This window comes from Hypanus sabinus, chromosome 5 (assembly GCF_030144855.1).
Source record: "Hypanus sabinus isolate sHypSab1 chromosome 5, sHypSab1.hap1, whole genome shotgun sequence".
In the NCBI taxonomy this organism is placed as follows: Eukaryota; Metazoa; Chordata; class Chondrichthyes; order Myliobatiformes; family Dasyatidae; genus Hypanus; species Hypanus sabinus.
The window spans coordinates 51,701,831-51,721,346 of NC_082710.1; the positions used below are offsets into that span (position 1 = coordinate 51,701,831).

At 37.6% G+C, this 19,516-nt stretch overlaps 1 protein-coding gene across 1 annotated transcript in view; it reads left to right on the forward strand.

Moving 5' to 3' along the window:
* The window catches only part of LOC132394149 (fibrillin-2-like), a 309,064-nt gene that overhangs the window by 139,394 nt on the left and 150,154 nt on the right, over window positions 1-19,516 (forward strand). Inside the window, exons 10-16 of the mRNA XM_059969944.1 lie at window positions 4,325-4,477; window positions 6,432-6,650; window positions 8,273-8,419; window positions 9,696-9,815; window positions 13,651-13,776; window positions 14,177-14,299; window positions 17,918-18,040. Coding sequence (XP_059825927.1) covers window positions 4,325-4,477; window positions 6,432-6,650; window positions 8,273-8,419; window positions 9,696-9,815; window positions 13,651-13,776; window positions 14,177-14,299; window positions 17,918-18,040 — 1,011 coding nt within the window. The remainder of the gene's footprint in view (window positions 1-4,324; window positions 4,478-6,431; window positions 6,651-8,272; window positions 8,420-9,695; window positions 9,816-13,650; window positions 13,777-14,176; window positions 14,300-17,917; window positions 18,041-19,516) is intronic.

Consider the following 19,516-nt stretch of genomic DNA (forward strand, 5'->3'; position numbering starts at 1 on the left):
TATAAGCACCTTCAGAAATACAGTCAGATTCTGAGTTCCACCCTACAGTGCACTATTGTAAAATAGAAGCTAAATACCGTAGATACCCATTATGCTAGAGTTACTGGAAATTATGGAAAAGGTCCATTGAATGTCAAAGGTGAGAGCAGGATTCAAGATTCAGGATTAAAGGTTTATTTATCACATATGCTTTGACGTGTACAGTGAAATGCATCATTTGCATTAACAATCAACCCACCCAAGGGTGTGCTGGGGCAGCCCACAAGTGTCACCACGCATTCCGGTGCCCACATCGCATGTTGTGGAATGCTCAGCAGAACAACACTTAATGTAATAAAACAGAACACAACAAGCAATAAAACAACAATAGTAAAGCAAGCCCTGTTCCTCCCTCAGATTCACGCATATACACAGTGGTCTAACCCCAAGGCAGGGCGCCTTCTTTGGACTAGAGCAGACTGGGATTTCAGGCTAGAAGTGCAGACTTTGGTCCTTCATCAGACCCAGTGACTCACAGAGATTTGCAAACCCAAAGATTGGCCCATCGAGCCTTGACCTCCGGGCTTCTAAAACGACCCTCAGGCCTTGATCTGTAACATTTAGGAACCACCAAATACCAAGCCTCAAACTCCAGACTTCCTGGTGATGGGATCTCAAACACTAAACCTTGAATGCCAGTCTCACTGATTCACAAACCTAGGGGTCATCGGACCTAGTTCCTTCTTCTTGCACGGAGCTCCAGTTCCGGAACCTGCTGATAACTTGCTGACCCTGGGGGTGGATGGTGTCCACCAGCCTTTGTCTATGCTGGCCTGGATGTCTGTGTCGCTGACCTACAAACACGAAGCGGAGACTTAAGCCTCCGGCCTATCCGCCAATTCCCCCACATCCCTTTTTCTTAAACCCTTATCTGACCCTTAACTTCCTTTTGTGTCTCAAACCATCCTCACTAATCTAAGAGAAGATCTGATATGAAAAATGGAATTGCCAGCACAGGTTTTGTCTTAGGAGACCGGTGGATTATTGAGTCATACAACATGTATACAGGCCCTTCAGCTCACCAAATCCAGGCCAGTCATCGTGCAACCATTTATATTTATCTTATTTTTATTCTTCCCTCATTGCCATAAATTCCTCCCAGACTCTAAGACTCTACTGCTCACGTACACACTGGGGACAATTTACGGTGACCAACCACATACATTAGGGATGTGGAACCAAACAAGAACATCCGGGAAAAGATCCACCAAGTCACAGGGAGAGCATGTAAATTTTACACAGACGGCACTGGGAATAAGAATCGAACCTGGTTACTGCAACGGTGAGGCACCAGCTCTGCTAACTAACACACCTCTGCTGTCCCATTACCTGACAGTAAGTGTTGATTACTAGCTTGTCCCCTGAAGTAGAGAAAGAGAAGCTGAGGGAGGAGAGTATAAAAATGAGAATTCAGGTAGTCAAATTTTTCCAGCATGAGATGGGATGAAAATAATCATCAGTGTAAAACGTGAGCTGAAGGAGGAGACCTGTGATGGATCGATACAAAGAATGTACTAAATACCCTAATGTACTTGATAAGGTCCCACACAGGCTCTCGCTGGTTATAAGAAGTGAAATGAGTTAAAATGATTTCTTTCCCCCATTGTGAGAACAAGTTGAGCAGGCATTGGAGGGTGACAGAAGAGGGGTACTATTAGGAACTCCATTCAAGGAAGAAACAGGGGACCCTGACGTGATTTGGGGATGAAAGTGTATAGACCTTTGAGGGTTATGATGGAAGGAAGTTGGGTGTAACATGGAGTGAGAAGTTGTTGAAATGACAAAGAGCATTAAGAAAAATGGACGAAGTACAGTGGAAACCTAGAGCAATACACACAAGCAGCATCTATGGATGGGACTAAACAGTCAACTTTTTGGGCCAAGACCCTTCATAGGACTGGACCCTTCATCCAGTCATGATGAAGGGTCTCGGCCCAAAACATCAACTGTTTATTCCCATCCGTAGATGCAGCCTGACCTGCTGAGCTCCTCCAGCACGTTGTGTGTATCGCATTAGGAAAAAGTACTGACATGGGGAGAAGTGACTGATTAGAGAAGAGAAAAGGTGAGCTGAATCAATTCCATAGGACAACAATGTCCTTTTATGCAGTGGATTAGGTTTACTTTCTAATCATGAGATTGCTCCAGACCACGATTGCCAAAGCAGAAGTATTGAATTCATAAACTCCTCTGAAAAAGAACTGGTTCACCACACACTTTGCAGCTGGGTAAAGTAGTATATATTTTTCTGATTCATGTATCTATTGCCAAGCAACATAAAACCTTCCTAGCTTGAAATCTAGCTTGAAATCTGCTAGGTTAGTTACTCTGAGCCCAGGCACAATGGATTTAAAGACACCAGACTGGAGACAGGTAGAGACAATGTTACTTCTGCTGTTTATTTTTAATCAATCCTTACACAAAGTGAGTGTGAAGAACAGTTGAAAACAGAATCAGGCTTGGCAATGTGATCAGCATACTTGAAAAGTCTGGCAATTCACACTGTAAAGGCTCACGTCTTAAGAATGCCTATTTGGATGAGGCTATGGAGAATTTCAAATACAATGAGGCTACACATATAAGGAGTTCAATGTATTCAAGACAGGAGGAGAGTAACAGGAAAAAAACTAGAAAAAAATATGTTCTTGAATGGTGTTTGAAATATTCTTGATTTTATACAATACCTTGTAAAAGTATTCATCCCCAGCCCATTGTTTACATAAATGAGTATTACAACTAGGGATTTTGATCAATTTAACTGAGAATTTTTATTTGTGAATCACAGGCTCCTTTTTTCATGATAGAGCCCAAAAAATGGAAAATTGTAAAACATGAATAACTGAAAATTCCAAAACTGACATGTCAGCACTCCCTCTTAGCTTAGTACTTATAGAAGCCCCTTTTGCAGCCATTACAGCCAGTTAGTTTCTATCAGTTTTACTCAACATGGTTGACCAAGATTTGCCCATTCCTCCTTGCAAAATTGCCAGGTTAGTTGGGTTGTAGTGGTGGACAACAATCTTGAGGTTTTGCCAGAGATGTTCAATCGGGTTAAGGTCAAGACTCTGAGCGGGCCACTCAAGGACATCAGTTTTCTTCATGTGTAGCAGCTCCATGGTGGCTCTGGCTGTGTGTTTTGTGTCACTGTCCTGCTGAAAAACAAACTTCCTCCCCAGTTCAAGCTTTCTAGCAGACACTAGCTTTTTATCCAGGATCTCTCTGTATTTAGCAGCGTTCATCTTCCTGTCAATCCTGACCAGAGTTCTAGTCCCTACTGCTGAAAAGCATCCCCATAGAATGATGCTACATCCACCATACTTTACAGAAGAAATGGTTTACCTGGCTGATGTGCAATATTAGATAAACGTACGCTATACATAACACTTAGTGTCAAGGTCATAAAGTTCCATTTTACTCTCATCCAACCACAGATTTTTTTCCACTTTACAGTATCTTTGAAGTGACACTTTGCAAAGTCCTTACAGGCAACAATAAGCTTCTTTTTTAGCCAGGGCTTCTTCCTTGCCACTCTTCTGAAAATACCCTTTTTGTGCAAGACCTTAGAGTTTGTAGAACCGTGAACTCAATCTCCAGATACAGTCACTGACTTCTGCAGCTCACAGAGGGACGGTTGGCATCACAGTAGTGTCTCCTACAAGTGCCATTCTTCTCTGGTGACTAAGTTTAGATGGTGGCCTGACCTAGGCAGTGTGGCTGGGGTTTCATATTGCTTTCCACTTTTTCATGATGGGCAGCACTGAACTCCAAAGTACATTTAGTCACTTTGGAATGTTCTTGTACCCTTCCCTAGAATTGTGCTTCTCTATTATCATTTCCTTGACATGTCTTGAAAGCTCTCTTGTATTCATTTTGGTTTAGTCTGTTGAAAATCTATCATACTGTTAAGAGTTTACAGAGAAAGAGAGAATTTATTCAGGTGATCCTCCAGTTTTCAACATCAGCAGATTGGTGAGGAATATACAGTATTGCACCTAAGGAAAGTTAGCATAGTAATTACAAAAGGGATGAATAATTTTTCTGCCTCACAATTTTGATTTTTAATTGTTAGTAAATTGTTGACAGGTTTTGGAATTTTCCATTTGATTTGACATGCATAACGTTTTGTAAATTAGCTCAAAAATCATACTTCAATGGATTTTAAATTTAGAAAATGAGACAATGTGAAAATAGTTTTGGGGGCTGAATACTTTTTCAAGATACTGTACATGCAGCGAGAAAGTTGTAATAATGTAAATTCAGTCAAGAATCTCGTTTTTGTTCACAGATCAGCGAGCTGGAACCTGCTTTTCCCGACTGATTAATGGCGGCTGTGCTCAGGAATTAAGTGGACGTTACACTAAGATGCAGTGCTGCTGTGAGTCTGGACGCTGCTGGGCCCTTGGCTCTGTTCCAGAGATGTGCCCAATTACAGGTTCAGGTAAGAAGAAATACAGTAATTCCAAAGTTAAGCCTGCGAATTTGCAGGGTGCAAGTATTCATTAAGAACCATACCCCACACACCATGGGACTCCGCGAGAGGATTGTGTACCAGCTGATGCTCCTCAATAGTCACCACATATCAGAGCACAATCTCCTTGTCGGCACTACCATCTACTATCCCAGCAGTGCATGCTTTTGGGGTACATCTCAGAGCTCACCTCTCCTGAGAATTGGGATGATTTGGAATCAGCCACAAGAGCTTTCCAATCATGAGAAAGCTTGTTGAAAACAGCAAGAGTAAGTTTCTTGGTCAGTGGCCTGAAATGCTAGGTTTGAAAGATACAGTCTATCTTACACACCTGCATGTTGTGGTGCCAGTTTATAACACATAAGCTTCGCTGAGGTGTCAAAATGAGGAGGAAATCCTGCCCGAACCTCAGTAGCTGTGACTAAGTTGACTTTCTACAGAGCAAAATGTTAATTGTCTTTAGAATGAGACTGCCATCTGTCTCTAGAAGCATATCCCTATGAATAAAAAGGGATGTTGAGGGTAGGATTCCTATTTATGGATTGGTGGCAACAATACATGATGGGGTCATTTGGCTGCTTGTTCAAAGCCATTCCTTGCTGATTTTTTTTTGGTGTTCTGCTCTCTTCATTTAGAAGACTGGTTCCTCGTCTAGGCAAAAGCTATCTGTAAGATCTTGTTTGGAGGCATGCAGAGTCTTTTTAACATCTGTAATAGCTTACGCCATGGAAACCGGCATAAGCACTGGCATTATGAGCCTAAAAGACTCGGGACAGACTTTAACTTAACAGTGAAATGGAACATTTCATTTCAGCTGCCACAAAATACCCACAAATGTCATTTCATAAATGTGTTTTTTTAATAGAAGCTAATGCATTGGTCAGCGGGAGAGTATTAATTGATCGCATGCAGTGAAGAATGGCAGTATTACGAAATTGTGAGCTCAATCACCTTGCTTTATAATATAGGAATATTCATACCTTTAATTACTTTCTGCTATTTTTAACAATGCTGAATATTTAATTTATAAGGAATCTGAGCAATCGAGGAAGCAACAGCAAAAGATTTATTCAAGATTCACCTTGTTATCACAAGCAGCTAGAGGGATTAGATATGTATTCTTTGGAATTTAGAAGGGTGATTTTATTGAAAATACAATCATTAAATAGGCAGGCTTGGAAGATGAGATGGCCTACTCTAAGTTTTTTATTTTCTTATGTTTTAGTCGAAAATAAAGCTTGTAGTTCTCTTTCCCAGATTTACAATGCAAGTATACACTTTAAAGGAAGGACAACACACATGAAAAAATCTGCAGGTGCTGGAAATTCAAGCAACACACACAAAATGCTGGAGGAACTTAGCAGGCCAGGCAGCTTCTATGGAAAAGAGTAAACATTCGATGTTTCAGGCTGAGACCCTTCATCAGGCCTGCCTAGTTCCTCCAGCATTTTGCATGTGTGTTAAAAGTAAGAACTGATTTCAGTATTTCCTTGCCGAGCTAAGAATTTCTTGTCAATCTGGTTTAATGGATGCTTAACTGTGCTTAGTCAATTTCCTGCACTTTCACTCCCTCACTCCTTCCTTTTACTATGAAAGAATTTCTTTTGTCCTTAGCTGTTGAGTTTTTCCAGCATTATTTTTCTTTTATTTTAGATTTACAGAATCTGCAGATTTCTGTTTTTTCCCTTTTCAGCATTGTGTTAATAATTAAATAATCTAGTTTAGTTGTATTGGAAGAAATAGAATTATTGGCCAGGGCACGACAATGAATTCCTAAAATAGCACAACAGGATAATATACATTCACCTGAGATGCAGATTGGGCCTCAGCTTACATCTCATCTCAGGCTTTAAATCTATGCCAAGTGTGAAAATGATGATGTGATTAACAAGTGTAGAGTAAACCACATTTTCTTTTAATACAGATGAATATCGTAGACTCTGCATTGAAGGTGTTCCTGTTGTACAGGGCATTCCACACTATGATCCAAATTTTAGAATCGACAATGGGGGCTTTCCTAGAATTGACTTTCGTGGAGAAAGATACCCACCTGTTGTTCCTGTAACTCGACCTCACGTTGTTAATGGCAACACAAATGGACGTGACAATACCCTCAATGGGCGACAAAGATTTCCAGATATCGGTAGGATATCATCATTCCATGCCTTTCTGTTTTTAACAACTCCCTTTAAACAAATTGAAAACATAAAAGGGGGAATAAAATGTTCTTTTGCAGTACTGTAGTTTGTTAAGAAACATTGTCAATTTTATACAGTTTAATATTGCTATGTTGGCCAAGGTATGCAGCATTTTCACTTCCATTTGTTGAGTGACTGAATGACAATATGTGGGGCTGGATAACTTTTAATTTACTGTGTGCTTTACTATGATGCTCTAAATTTATTATTTTAAATTGCTACCATGATTGCTACTACTTTACAAACCTTTACATCACTAAAAAAAACTGAGACAGAAGAAAGACTGCAGAAGTTGGCATGGAGCAACACACAAAGAGTGCTGGAGCAACTCATCAGGCCAGGTAGCATCTGTGGAGGGAAATAAGTAGTCAGTGTTTCAGGGCGAGGCCCTGCATCAAGACTGGGGCTTTGCAGTGAGTCCTGATGAAGGGCCTTATCTCAAAATCTCAACTGTTCATTTCCTTCCATAGACACTACCTCATCTGCTGAGTTCCACCGATAATTTTTGTGTGTGACTTAAAATGTATCTAAGCCTGGAAGAATGCATACCTAAAGTTTGGAGAATACATACTTAGAAACTGGATGACAAACCTTTTCCTGAACTCAGACAAAATGATTCCTGGTCATATTACGCTATTTCACAAGCACGTACACCTTTTGTAACTTCTCCCATCCACCTTTGGCACTGCATTTTCTATTCTGTCTCATACATCTCTATCCTGATCTCTCAACTCCACTCCCAAATAAACGCAGTTGCATGCCAGATTATGCCAGCCACGTGATTTCTAATCACTCAGTGCCCAAGAGTTCTTTTCAATGTTATGGCCATTATCACTACAATTAGCCTTAGGCTGATCCTGTCCCAACCCCTATTTTCACCTTTTCAACGTCCAGCCATTCCAAACGTCTGCACCAAAGTGCAGCTGGTAAACAGCTGATCCTCCTGTGATAAAATGAAATGGAACAGAACTTGGAGGCAGCAGCAGAACGACGTAAGTATTTGTTGAACCATCAACCTCTAGGGTACAAAGGGATTTCTAGATTGGCATTTCTGCTGGCTGTATCTAGGTTCAAATAATATAACATAAAGGTTGCAGTCTCATGATTTATTGTTTCAAATACAAATTGAAAGATGCATGTTTGAATGCTGGGAAATGACAGAACATGTCCAACGCTGAATGCATGAATAAAATTTGTATTTAAATATGCATATTTAATAGTTTCAAATATAAATACCCACTAACAGTTTGATGACAATTAGGCTGCAATGTCTGGAGTACAAACCCCTGTTAAATGAGTGCTCCCATGAGAAAATGTGGAATAAAAAAGTCACTTTATCATGATCTTTCCTTCCATTATATCTTACACATTGTGGAACTCTCTTTGCTCCATTTATTTTTGAGATAGATAAAGCTTTCCTTAAACTCAAACAAGATGTGAAATATCTCCTCATCTCCCTCACAAAGCAGTAATTGTAAAACTGCTAGGCAAAATTCAATCAGCATTAAAAATTGTGTTAATTTGAGAAGCTGCTTTATTTATGTGTTACAATGGGAATTTGTTCTAGGTTCGTTTACCATTAATCAAACAAAACCCGACTACTGTAAGCACTTTCCCAATCTCTGCAAGAATGGACGCTGTATTCCAACACCCTCTGGTCACCGCTGTGAATGCAATATGGGATTTAAGCAAAATTTAGCTGGAGAATGTGTTGGTAAGAATCAACAAAGTTTACAAAATGGTAACGCTTTAAAATGTTCTCTTTAAGTGCCTTCGCTATTGCTTATCGGTCGGTAGAAGATGGTGCAGGCTTTAATTTTGGATAGACTGTAGCTTTCCAGCTAGGCTAGTTTGCCATCAGTTACTTCTAATTAGTAACACAGGAATGGAAAAATTACCTCTCTTCATCCTTAAACCTATAACGTCAATTCTTCTTCCTTAGCAGTTCTCAGTACTCTGCTAATTTGTTATTTAACCAGGGACCAACAGCATGAAAGTCTGTAGTAAATCGAGTGATACAGATCTGTAAATATCATAATAAAGTATAAATATTTATATGAAATTACTAGTATTAATATTCCATTAAGATATAAAATATACAAAGTAAATAAGACTCTGCATGTTATTTTGATATACATTCAAGCCATCATACTGAAAAGAATAGTTTCACATCATCTGAATCTTGCCCGTGTTATAAATGCCATCATATTGGTAAAGTCAACTTTCTGGCGATGGAGAGCTCACGTACAATGAATACATAAACAAGGGGTTTATTGCCAATTTTAAAGCCCCAGGCAGAATTTTGTTTTTAAATGAGGTAATAGGCTGACATGCACTATCTAGGAGGCCTAAATTATAACTGCAGTTTTGACAAAAGATAGGTGTTTACAACAAGAAATGAACTGGTGCTTGTGGAGCTTCTTGAGCACCAGTAACTCCATTGTGCGTTCTGAAGTGAAAGACACAAGCTTCCTGTGGGAGGATCATCAGGTACAAACTCGTCAAACAGAAACTGCTAATGAGTCCAGGGCCCAGTCGGAGTTGAGTCGAAGCTCACTATGAAGAAGCACTTTGTCTTATTTCACGTCAGCGCTTGAATTGAATTGTACATTTCTCTATGCTTTCCGTTTTCCAATGGATTTTTATAAGTGTGAAATGTGATTAGTAAGAATTCACAGAGTTATGATTGGTCTTCATTGAAGAAGACATTTGAAATTATGTATATTAATAAATTGAGCTTTGTGAAGAGCAATGTTCGACTAAAAAGAAAAATAATGTTACTAGAACTCAAATTGTTCAGGATGGGAATTATTGTAGGATGAGTCTGTTAAGGAATTATACAGATGTAACATTATGAAATAATTATTGTTAAGATTTGCCTGCAAATAATGATATAAAATGTTTTTAGATGAGTTTTTTTTTACAAATGTTTGAGCCATGAGGCTTTCATCTTGAGTTTTCACTCTTGTTTCAATTATTGGTCTCCTTAGATTTTGATGAGTGTACTTCAAGTCCCTGCACAAATGGTGATTGTATAAACACCCCAGGCTCCTACCATTGTAAATGCCACACTGGTTTCCAGAGTACCCCAACCAAACAATCCTGCATTGGTAAGTGACATAATATAAAAGCTCTAAATCTCAGAGAAAATAGTCATTTTTGAAACTGCGCTGTATTTCTGAGAAGGCATGTTTCTGTTTTGGATATTCACAAAATTAGTGAGTTTGTACTCCCAAACTAAACATTCTCATTCCACATCAGGAAGAATGAAGGTTGTATGGAATTCTGTTCCTGCAGGTGGTGAATCCACAGGGTTGAGGAGCCTGCTGTCATTTGAGGGAAAGAGTCGCACATTTGCCAGGTTCTTGATCATGATATTAGTGTAGAGAATTCAGAAAAGACTTTAATGGAGTAAATCACAGAAAAAGGCTGATTAATAGCAAAATGAAATGAAAAGCAGAAAATATTGAAATACTCATCAAGCAGTATTTGTGGAGAAAGATACAGATGAAGTATGGTCAACCGGAAATATTAGTTCTGTTTCTTTCTCCAAAAACATTTCCTGGTTTGCTATTTCCAGCACTTTCTGTTTTCATTTCACATTTCATCTGCCTCTTTTGTTTTTTCAATTAGCATGATGAAACATTTGGTGTGACAGGAAGTATCACAATAATAGTTATAGTGTAGTCCAGAACCAACATAGCACAAGCTTTGCATAGCATTGTGGCTGAACATCTCCAGCATCGATTTGGTGGCGATTTCCATTACATTTTTGGAAGACATGCTTCAAAAACTAAAAATGCTGAGGAGGAAAGCAGGGGTCCGGCAGCTTACTGAGAAGAGCACAAAGCCTGTGAAACTAAGCTAATATTTCCTGTTGAAGATCATTCATCAGGATTGGAAGGAAGCTAGTAGAAGTATTTTGTCACTTCCTCCGTTCTGACAAAGGGTTTTTGACCTGAAACATTAACTCTGTTTCTCTACCCACAGATTCAGCCTGACCCACTGAATATTTTCGTTTCTATTTCAGATTTCCAGTGGAAGCAGTTTTTTAAAATTTTTCAATCTACATTGTGAATCTGCTGTGTTTCGTCAGACTAATTAAGAAATAAAATATGTTTTTCTGTGGTGGAGTAAGGATGTGTAGAACAAAGGGATATTTCTGATAGGATCAGTGAAAATGACTAATGGTATTTGATAGAGGTAATTTAAGCCTCTTCGTCTCTGAAATGAATTATTAAAGTAGTGGTACCTGCCTGGCAGGCTGGACTTGGGAGAAGGATAAGAAAAATTAAGCCTACATGATATATCAACAGAAAATGGAAATACTGGAAAATCTAATTAGGCCAGCTCATATACTATGGAAAGGGAAATTATTAATTGTTTATCAATCAATGCCTCTTCATCAGAACTGAGAAAGAAAGAAATAATTTGGTCGAGGTAGCACTTGAACCACAAAAGTGCCAGGCAAGGATTATCTCCAACAAAAACTAGTCCAGTTACCTCTCCTGAAAGGATGCTGATTGTTAATGTGAGTAACCATTGATCATAAATTTAATTGGGCTAGTGATAAATATTATCCCTCAAAGAGTAGTTGCAAGGCTGGGTATTCTGTGGTAAGTATGATGCCTTCATTACCACTGAGATTTCATCACCTGCAAGATACCTAGCCTTCACTTGCCTGGATTAGTGCACTGGATAGTGTCAAAAAAAACCCCAGATACTATCAGGAAAAATCATCCAACTTGATTAGTACTTGATCCATATAGATCTTTTTACTTTTTGTTGCACCAGCATCCTAGCTTTACAGTTTACCATACACAATATTAAATTAACTCATGTTTTTTTCAAAAGCTCCTTTCAAACTGATGATCTATACTGTCTGGAAGAACATACCGCCTTCTAGTTCACCTTCACTCCGAAAAGACTTGAAGTTAACACAAACTTCCTGACCTTCTGACAAAATACTCCCCTAATAAAATCTAAAGATTTCCAAAAGCAGTAACTGCTCCTTTTGTGAGTTGGAGTTTGTGAAAGATGTGAAGGGCACTCCACTGGAAGCTATTTATTTATTTTCTCAAGTGTCGCTTCTCCTTTTAAAGTTTCTTTCATTAGTTTTGTTGGTGTTACCATTACAGGTTGTAGAATTTCAGGATATGGCTTAATTTATCCAAGAACTATCAAAGTCAGAAGAAAGTAACAATTTTCTGATTTTTGCATTGGTTAATTGTATGCTGTTACCTTTAGAAGCATTCAGACCATTTTAACAATCTGAACAGAAACAAAACGAAACAAAAACTATACAGAATGTATAAATTGCTGAAATTATGCACAATAATGCCTGCTGCTAAAATACCCAACTGTTAGGGAGGACGTATGATTGAAATTCTGTGTTATAATTTTAGAAAACACGCATATTTTAAAGTATTTTAAAAATTGGATGAATGTAAGGGTCGTTTTGACCTTCTGCAGGTTACACGATATTTCTGGTTGGACATTGTCTTGTTTGGCTACATGGTTTGGTTGTTTGACGTACTCATTTTAGATCAGAACTACATCCAAACCGCAGCATTTCCCAACAATTATAGAAAAGGAGCTTGGAAAGGCTCAGTATGGTTTTCTACTACGTATATTGACGCGCACTGTGCCAATGTAAGCAAAGTAAGAGTAATAGAAAGGGTTTATTCGACATGTCTTCAATACCGTTAGATACCAAGAATTTTATTTCAGATTTCCTTTTGTTGCTTCATTATCAGCTTATATCAAAACTCAATGAGCATAGTTAAGAAAAGCAGCAGTTGAAAAATAGAACTGAATGTAAGAATGCTTATTTGTGCTTCATAAAATAAAAATAGGAAATGAAAAGGCAAAAGAATGGATGACAAAGAAAAATGAACAAAGTGAAGATTAAGAGACTAGAACCGAGAGAGAGAATAATAAAAATTTGAAAGCATTCATCCTTCCAATTCTGTAATTTATTGTCTCTGGATGGACTAGATTCTGGAAGAATGTTTTACTAAGCAAAATAAAAGCAAACAGTTCAATCTGTTCCTGAACATAAAGAGATCAGTGTTTTAATTAGCCATTCTTCCCCATAAGTTTCACCATATAACATTTTTGAATAATAATGAAGTTTGATAAATATTAGAATTGCATTATGTCTGATTACTCCTGTGCATAGAGAACCAAAAAATAGAAGAAGGCTTTTCCTCTTTAGGGCTAACAAAAATTAGGACTAATATTTCCAAAGGTTTTCTCACTAGTGTGACTGCATGTAATGGAAGAAACAGACACAAAAAGGAAAGTAACTCAACTTTTGCTAAATTAATGTGATTAAGGAATATACTTAGCTGAGACACAGCTCCCTTTCATTTAAGTACAACAGGCTTGTCCTGGGATTGGAGTCCATGTTACTGAGTGGCCAAACTCAGTAGCACATAAAATTGTTAGCAAGTCTTCAAAATATTTGGGTCTGTCTAACACTCTGAAGACATTGCTGAGCTTATAATGGAGTAAAGTAGGCTTAAATTTCTTTGGGTCTTTGAGGCAGAATACAATAGGAACCTAAATAAACCCTTGGTGTAAAGAGGCAGATCTCTACATCACAGAATTATGTCAGAATCAACTTCCACTTCTTTCCCATTTCCAGAAGCAGTACATCAGATGGGCCCTGTTAAGGGCAGAATCTTCATCAGATTATACAGTGCATAATAGAGTTAGTTATTGTCTTCACTGTTCCTTTCTGTTAAAGCTCTTGGGTAACATGCAGTTAATGTGTTACAAAAATAAATCATGAAGGTATTTTCTAAAGTAAATAAGCTTTAGATCATTCAACTCAGAATTTTGTTAGGTATATTTGCAGTCATTGAAACGTGCATTTGAGTGATCTTTGTGCATTTCATACTGTTACAACTTTGTTTTGTTCTATATTGTCTGTGTTTTCAGATATTGATGAGTGTATTCACAATGGACTTCTTTGTAAAAATGGCCGTTGTGTGAACACAGATGGAAGCTTTCAATGTATTTGTAATGCTGGCTTTGAACTAACTCCAGATGGAAAGAATTGCATTGGTAAGAAATTATTTCAGTTGAATAGAAATTATTTCAGTTGAATTGAATATTAATGGACATGCATACTTCCTTTACCATCAAGTGCACCATTTATAATTTGTGAAAAGTACTATTTTTATGAACTGAAATCTTAAAAATAATGTATACACTTATTGTGAAATTAAAATTTAACTTGTAACTATTTTTTAAAGTAATATAAGAAAAATAACCAAGCCTTTTCCATCCAGAACAGTGACCCCATTCAAATGAGTGTGTCTGCATGAGATGTACCAGACGGCTAATAGAGGGGAGGAGGCCAGATACAATTTTTTTTTCAGCCACTTAGGAAGAAATATTAAACAAAGTAATCACCATTGTATAATTTAAATGAAAACCAATGATTACTTTCCATGTGTTTTAGATCATGATGAATGTGCCACCACTAACATGTGTCTGAATGGCATGTGCATCAATGAAGATGGAAGCTTCAAGTGCATTTGTAAACCTGGCTTTGTGCTGGCTCCCAATGGGCGATATTGCGTTGGTATGTGCAACTAGAGTATCTATTTATGATTTATTGAATTTCAATTAAGTGGTCACAAAGGGAACTAAAGCAGCAAAGAAAGTCAGCTGAAATGCAAAACATACATTTTCACAGCTTATAGTGTATTCCCATATGGTCGTGCCTATGGTAGAAAGTGTAAGTTCAGAACATCTTCATTCTCTCAATAGCTATAGAGAGTTGATAGAAGGGAAGCTAACCTGAGATTTCAAGGCTGATTAATGCTCAGATATTTGGATGGTGCTATATTTAGTCTAGCTAATGCCTTGTAGCTTCAGTGACGTGGGTTCAAAGCTGACTTTCTGGTGTTATCTGTTCAGAGTTTGTAGATCGCTTTGTGATCACTGAGGGTTCATCCCAACCCAAGAATGTGTAGGTTGATGCGTTAATTGGCCACTGCAAATTGTGCTTGCGTGCACTTATGTGATGGAATCTAGGGGAGACTGAATGGAATGAAAGGAGGGTAAAATGGGTGCTTAATGGTCAGCATAAGCTCAATGGGCTCAGAGGGGCTTGTTTCTATATTGCACCTTCCTATTTTGTGGATTTGCAATTTTTAGCTCCCAGTAGAGCCAAAGGGTGCACATGCAGATGTTTTAGCGGGGAATTGGGAATGAGAGAAAAGGAAGCAGTCTCAATTCAAGCTTGTAATCTTTTTTTGGTGAGTGTTAAAATTGGACCATTCATGAGCTGTGCTCTCTCTCATTTGGTTCATTGTCCAGCAATAAGCTTTGTATCCATGGAAGAGACAACATTGCCACCAATTGAAAGCAAATTATTCCTTACATGGATTGTACATGATATGTAGATGATAAATTATTCCATGGCAATGAATGCATTATGTCATTGGAACTTAAAGAAAAATGAATAAATTTTCAGAAATAAATATTTTCCTTTGCTAATGCATTTGCACTTTATTTACATACTGATGATGACAGAAGGATGCCTTATTGCTAATTAAGTCCATGCCAGCTCCCAGCAGAACAGGTTCATCAGTCTCACTTCCCTTCTCATTATTTCCCTATTTTTTCTCATACTTCTTTAAATTAAGAAGTATTTTACAGAAGCCATTTAGCCATACATAGATCAAACATACTCAGGGAATTTTCAATATTATTATTTGCCTGAATAACTATTCAATAATTGTATGACCAAGAGTTTATGTAATTCAGTGGCTAGTTTCTCAGGTACAGGAGTGGAACCTGGTGTGTCTTCTGCTACTGTAGCCCATCCACTTCAAGGTTCGATGTGTTGTATGTTTAAAGATGCTCTTCTACACACCACTGGTTTAACACATGCTTGTTACTGGTGCCTTCATGTCAGCTTGAACCAGTCTGACCATTCTCCTCTGACATCTCTCATCAACAAGGCATTTTCACCCACAGAACTGCCACTCACTTAATTTCTTTTTTGAGTGTTTTTTTGCTCCATTCTCTGTAAACTCTAGAAACTATTGTGCATGAAATTCCCAGGAGATCAGCAGTTTCTGAGATAATCAAATCACCCTGTCTGGCACCAACAATCATTCGACAGTCAAAATCACTTAGGTCACATTTCTTCCACACTGTGATGTTTGTTCTGAACAACTGAACCTCTCGACCATGCCTGCATGCTTTTATGCATTAAGTTGCTGCCATATGATTGGCTGATTAGATATTTGCATTAACGTGCAGGTGTACAAGTGTGCCTGATAAAGTTGTCACTGCAGGTGTACCTACTTAAGTGGCCATTGAGTGTATTTGGTGCTGCAACAAATTTTCTGCATGCAGCATCTTAGCGCTTTACCCTCTTAAAGTTTTCGTAAAATAAATCAATAAAAACAGATCAATGCAAGCTACTACTTGTGTAAATGCAAAAAAGTCCTTATTGAACTATAACTTTTGCAATAACTGTAATTAAAATTATTTATTTTTAAACACTAATAATTATTTTCAATCTGGCTGATTTCAAGAGCTATCTGATATAATGCTAATGTGTTACAGTGAATAATTTGTAATATAATAGGCCAGAATTTACCATTACCATGAAGATAATGACATCTGTCTTTCAGCAGACTTGCCCTGATCTGCTTAATTTCTGCGTTTTGCTTGCAAGTTGTTACAAGTACGAGAAGGGCAGCAGAGGTATTTTTGAACTAGATAGGAAAATATTATCTGTTTGATATGGCAAAAAGGAATCATTTGATGAGCAGTGCACAGTCTGAACCAGGAAATACAGGTTACAGTAGTAAGTTTGATATCCAATTAAGAACAGCATGCAAAAAAATAAGTCGGAAGGAAAGATTGAGTGAAAGACATTATTGAAATAGCTCAGTTAAAAGCTGAAAGAATGAAACTGCACACTGTTAGAAATTAAATTTCAAGTCGGAATGGTGGTTTGGGAGTAACTAATGGAAAGCATACCTTTTAAAAAGGCATAACTTGCTGTGAAACATTTAACTCGGCTTGACAATGCAATTACATACTTAAGTGCTTAATAAATCCCGAAGTATGTCCTAAGTCAGTATATTTTTATTAGTCTTCATTATAAAAGGACTGGAATATGAAAAGAAATAAATCTTTCTGCAGTTATGCAGTATCTTGGTGAGACCATACCTGGACTCCTTAGGAAATGAAGACCACACTACCCTTACAGGAAATGCAATAGACAATCAGTAAACTTAATCCTTAGTCGGAGGTGAGATTGGATGGGTTAATTGGCCACTGAATATTGCCTTTAGCGTAAGTAAGTGCTTTGAAAAAAGAAATGGGGATGTTAATGAATATCTGAGTGAGAATGGGATGCAGGACTGCAGGAGACCATGATGGAAAGGGATTGCTCCGCTGGGTGTCTGCATGAACTCAACAGGCTGAATTGTCTCCGTCCGATAAATAGTGCCTGTTAGTACGTGACATTGAGTAGGCTGCATGTTTTTCTTAGGTTCAAAATGATAAGAGATTATATCCAGGAAACAAACCACATTCTTAAAGTTGATTCCACTCCTATTTCCCAAACTATTATGTTCTTATTTAAGAGGAGAACTAAACAGCAGGCTGCTGTTCCTGTATAGCGTATGTCAGAGTAGTGCACTTTGCACATCATCCTCTGAGTTTTCACATTCACTGCAAATGTTCACTTGAAGTTTTTGCGTGAATTGCTTAGAAATAGCATCATTAGAATCAATATATTTTGTTTATCTGGGCCTAATGTAATTGATGTTCTTGTGTAATTTGAAATTATCACAAAATGTTAAAATGTAGTAACTTCAAAATAATCTTTGAGATTACAAGTTGAGTGGTTTATATTGAGAATAAAACAGCATGTTATCACGCAGTACCTTTAGACTGAAAGGAAGAGAAAGGTAATGCAGTGTTTTAAATTTACATGCATAGACTGTAAGGTTGTGCATTCACTGTTTTTTTATATATGTCAGTATAAAGTCAAAGTTACTGACTTTCATTTTAAAATGGTACTTTTAACTAAGAACGAAGAAAACGTACTGTTATTAAAGAAGGATTTTTTAATCTTAGTAGTAGAACAGGTGCTATCATTTTGTAATTGTTATATAGACTGAAATAATGACATTGAGAATAAGATGACATGTTTTATTTTTCTATTCAGATACTGATGAATGCCAGACTCCAGGAATCTGTATGAATGGCCGTTGCATCAACACTGAAGGCTCTTTCAGGTGTGAGTGCCCCCCAGGCCTCGCTGTTGGTGTAGATGGGCGGGTTTGCGTTGGTAAGAAAGATTTTATAATTCTAGAGACCTGAGGAAGGACAGTTATAAGACATCTGGCTGTCATTCACAATTTATCCCTTCACAGGGTACCAGAGTTCTTCATGTTTCAGAGATTCTGAGAATTCAAATTGCTTTGGAAATGTGAAATATTTTGCATTTAGGCTTAGACTATTGAATGCCATCAGACTTACACATCCGCGGAAGAAAGCACTGAAGTAAAATAATTGAATTAAAAAGCTCAACCAGTATTGTGTATGAATAATTGAAGCTTCTGATGAACTGAACATTCAGCTTATTTGTAAACTGTCATAATTAATTCAACTAAAAGAATTATGAATTACTTATCCACACACTCAAAATGCTGCAGGAGCTCAGCAGGCCAGGCAGCATCTATGCAAACGAATATAGTTGAAGTTTTGGGCCAAGACTCTTCATCAGGTCCCTCTCCAGATGAATTCCTACAGCATTTGTGTGTGTGCTGCTTGGATTTCCAGCATCTGCAGATTTTCTCTTGTTTGTGAATTACTTATGGTAGTATTATTTACCGAAGCATAAACCTTAAAACTGACTATTTAACTTGCATTCTACATCAATAATGAAATCTAGCAATTAAATATCATTAAATTGTTAGTGTACTGTTACTTAATCTTATCAAACTTGATTACCAAGCTAAATAGCTCCAAAAGGTATACAGTAATTTGTATGATTTTATATGCTAAAGTTTGTAGTTTAATTGCAAATTAATTTGTGTAATTAAACATTTAAGAAATTAACAAGAACCTTGTCATCAGATTCTAGGAAACTATTATTTTTGTAATGCTTCGATATCAAACCAGGCAAGTATTATCAAATGCACCGGATTTTAATAATGCACATCGATTCAGAAGTATCTTTGGAATGGAACCATCACAAAACTTCTTACCTTTAGAAATTGGATGTATTTCCACTTATTTCCTCTGAAAGTCCTATCCATGAGGAAATTGGACTATGCATTTCTGAATGCATTTCCCATAAGCATGCATATCATTTTTCAAATGTCATTCATGCACGTTATGAAGTAATGAAAGTGCCCAATACTTTTTAAAATAGTGTTTGAAATTGGTGTAAAATTTGTAGCCTGTGATCTACTCTTTCATTCATGGTAAAATAAGGAGTAAAACGCATAGGACATGCACAGAATGATGTTATGAAGTCTCCCCATTAAACAACAAACCTATGCTTGCTTGAATGATCAAAATGACCATAATTGAGAGTGCCTTTTAAAGGGAGATCTGCTCATGTATCAGCAGGTGTTCAGTACTTCAGAGGATAGCACAAAGTTGGATGCCAATGCGGATTTGTATCCAACTACTCCACCTGCTGTGGAGATGTCTCTTCAAGGTTCTGACCTATTTTCCCTAAGTCTAAATGGCAATGAATCTAAAGCTTCCATTTGGAAACCATCAGGATAGTGGATGGAGTTATTATGGGCAAGAC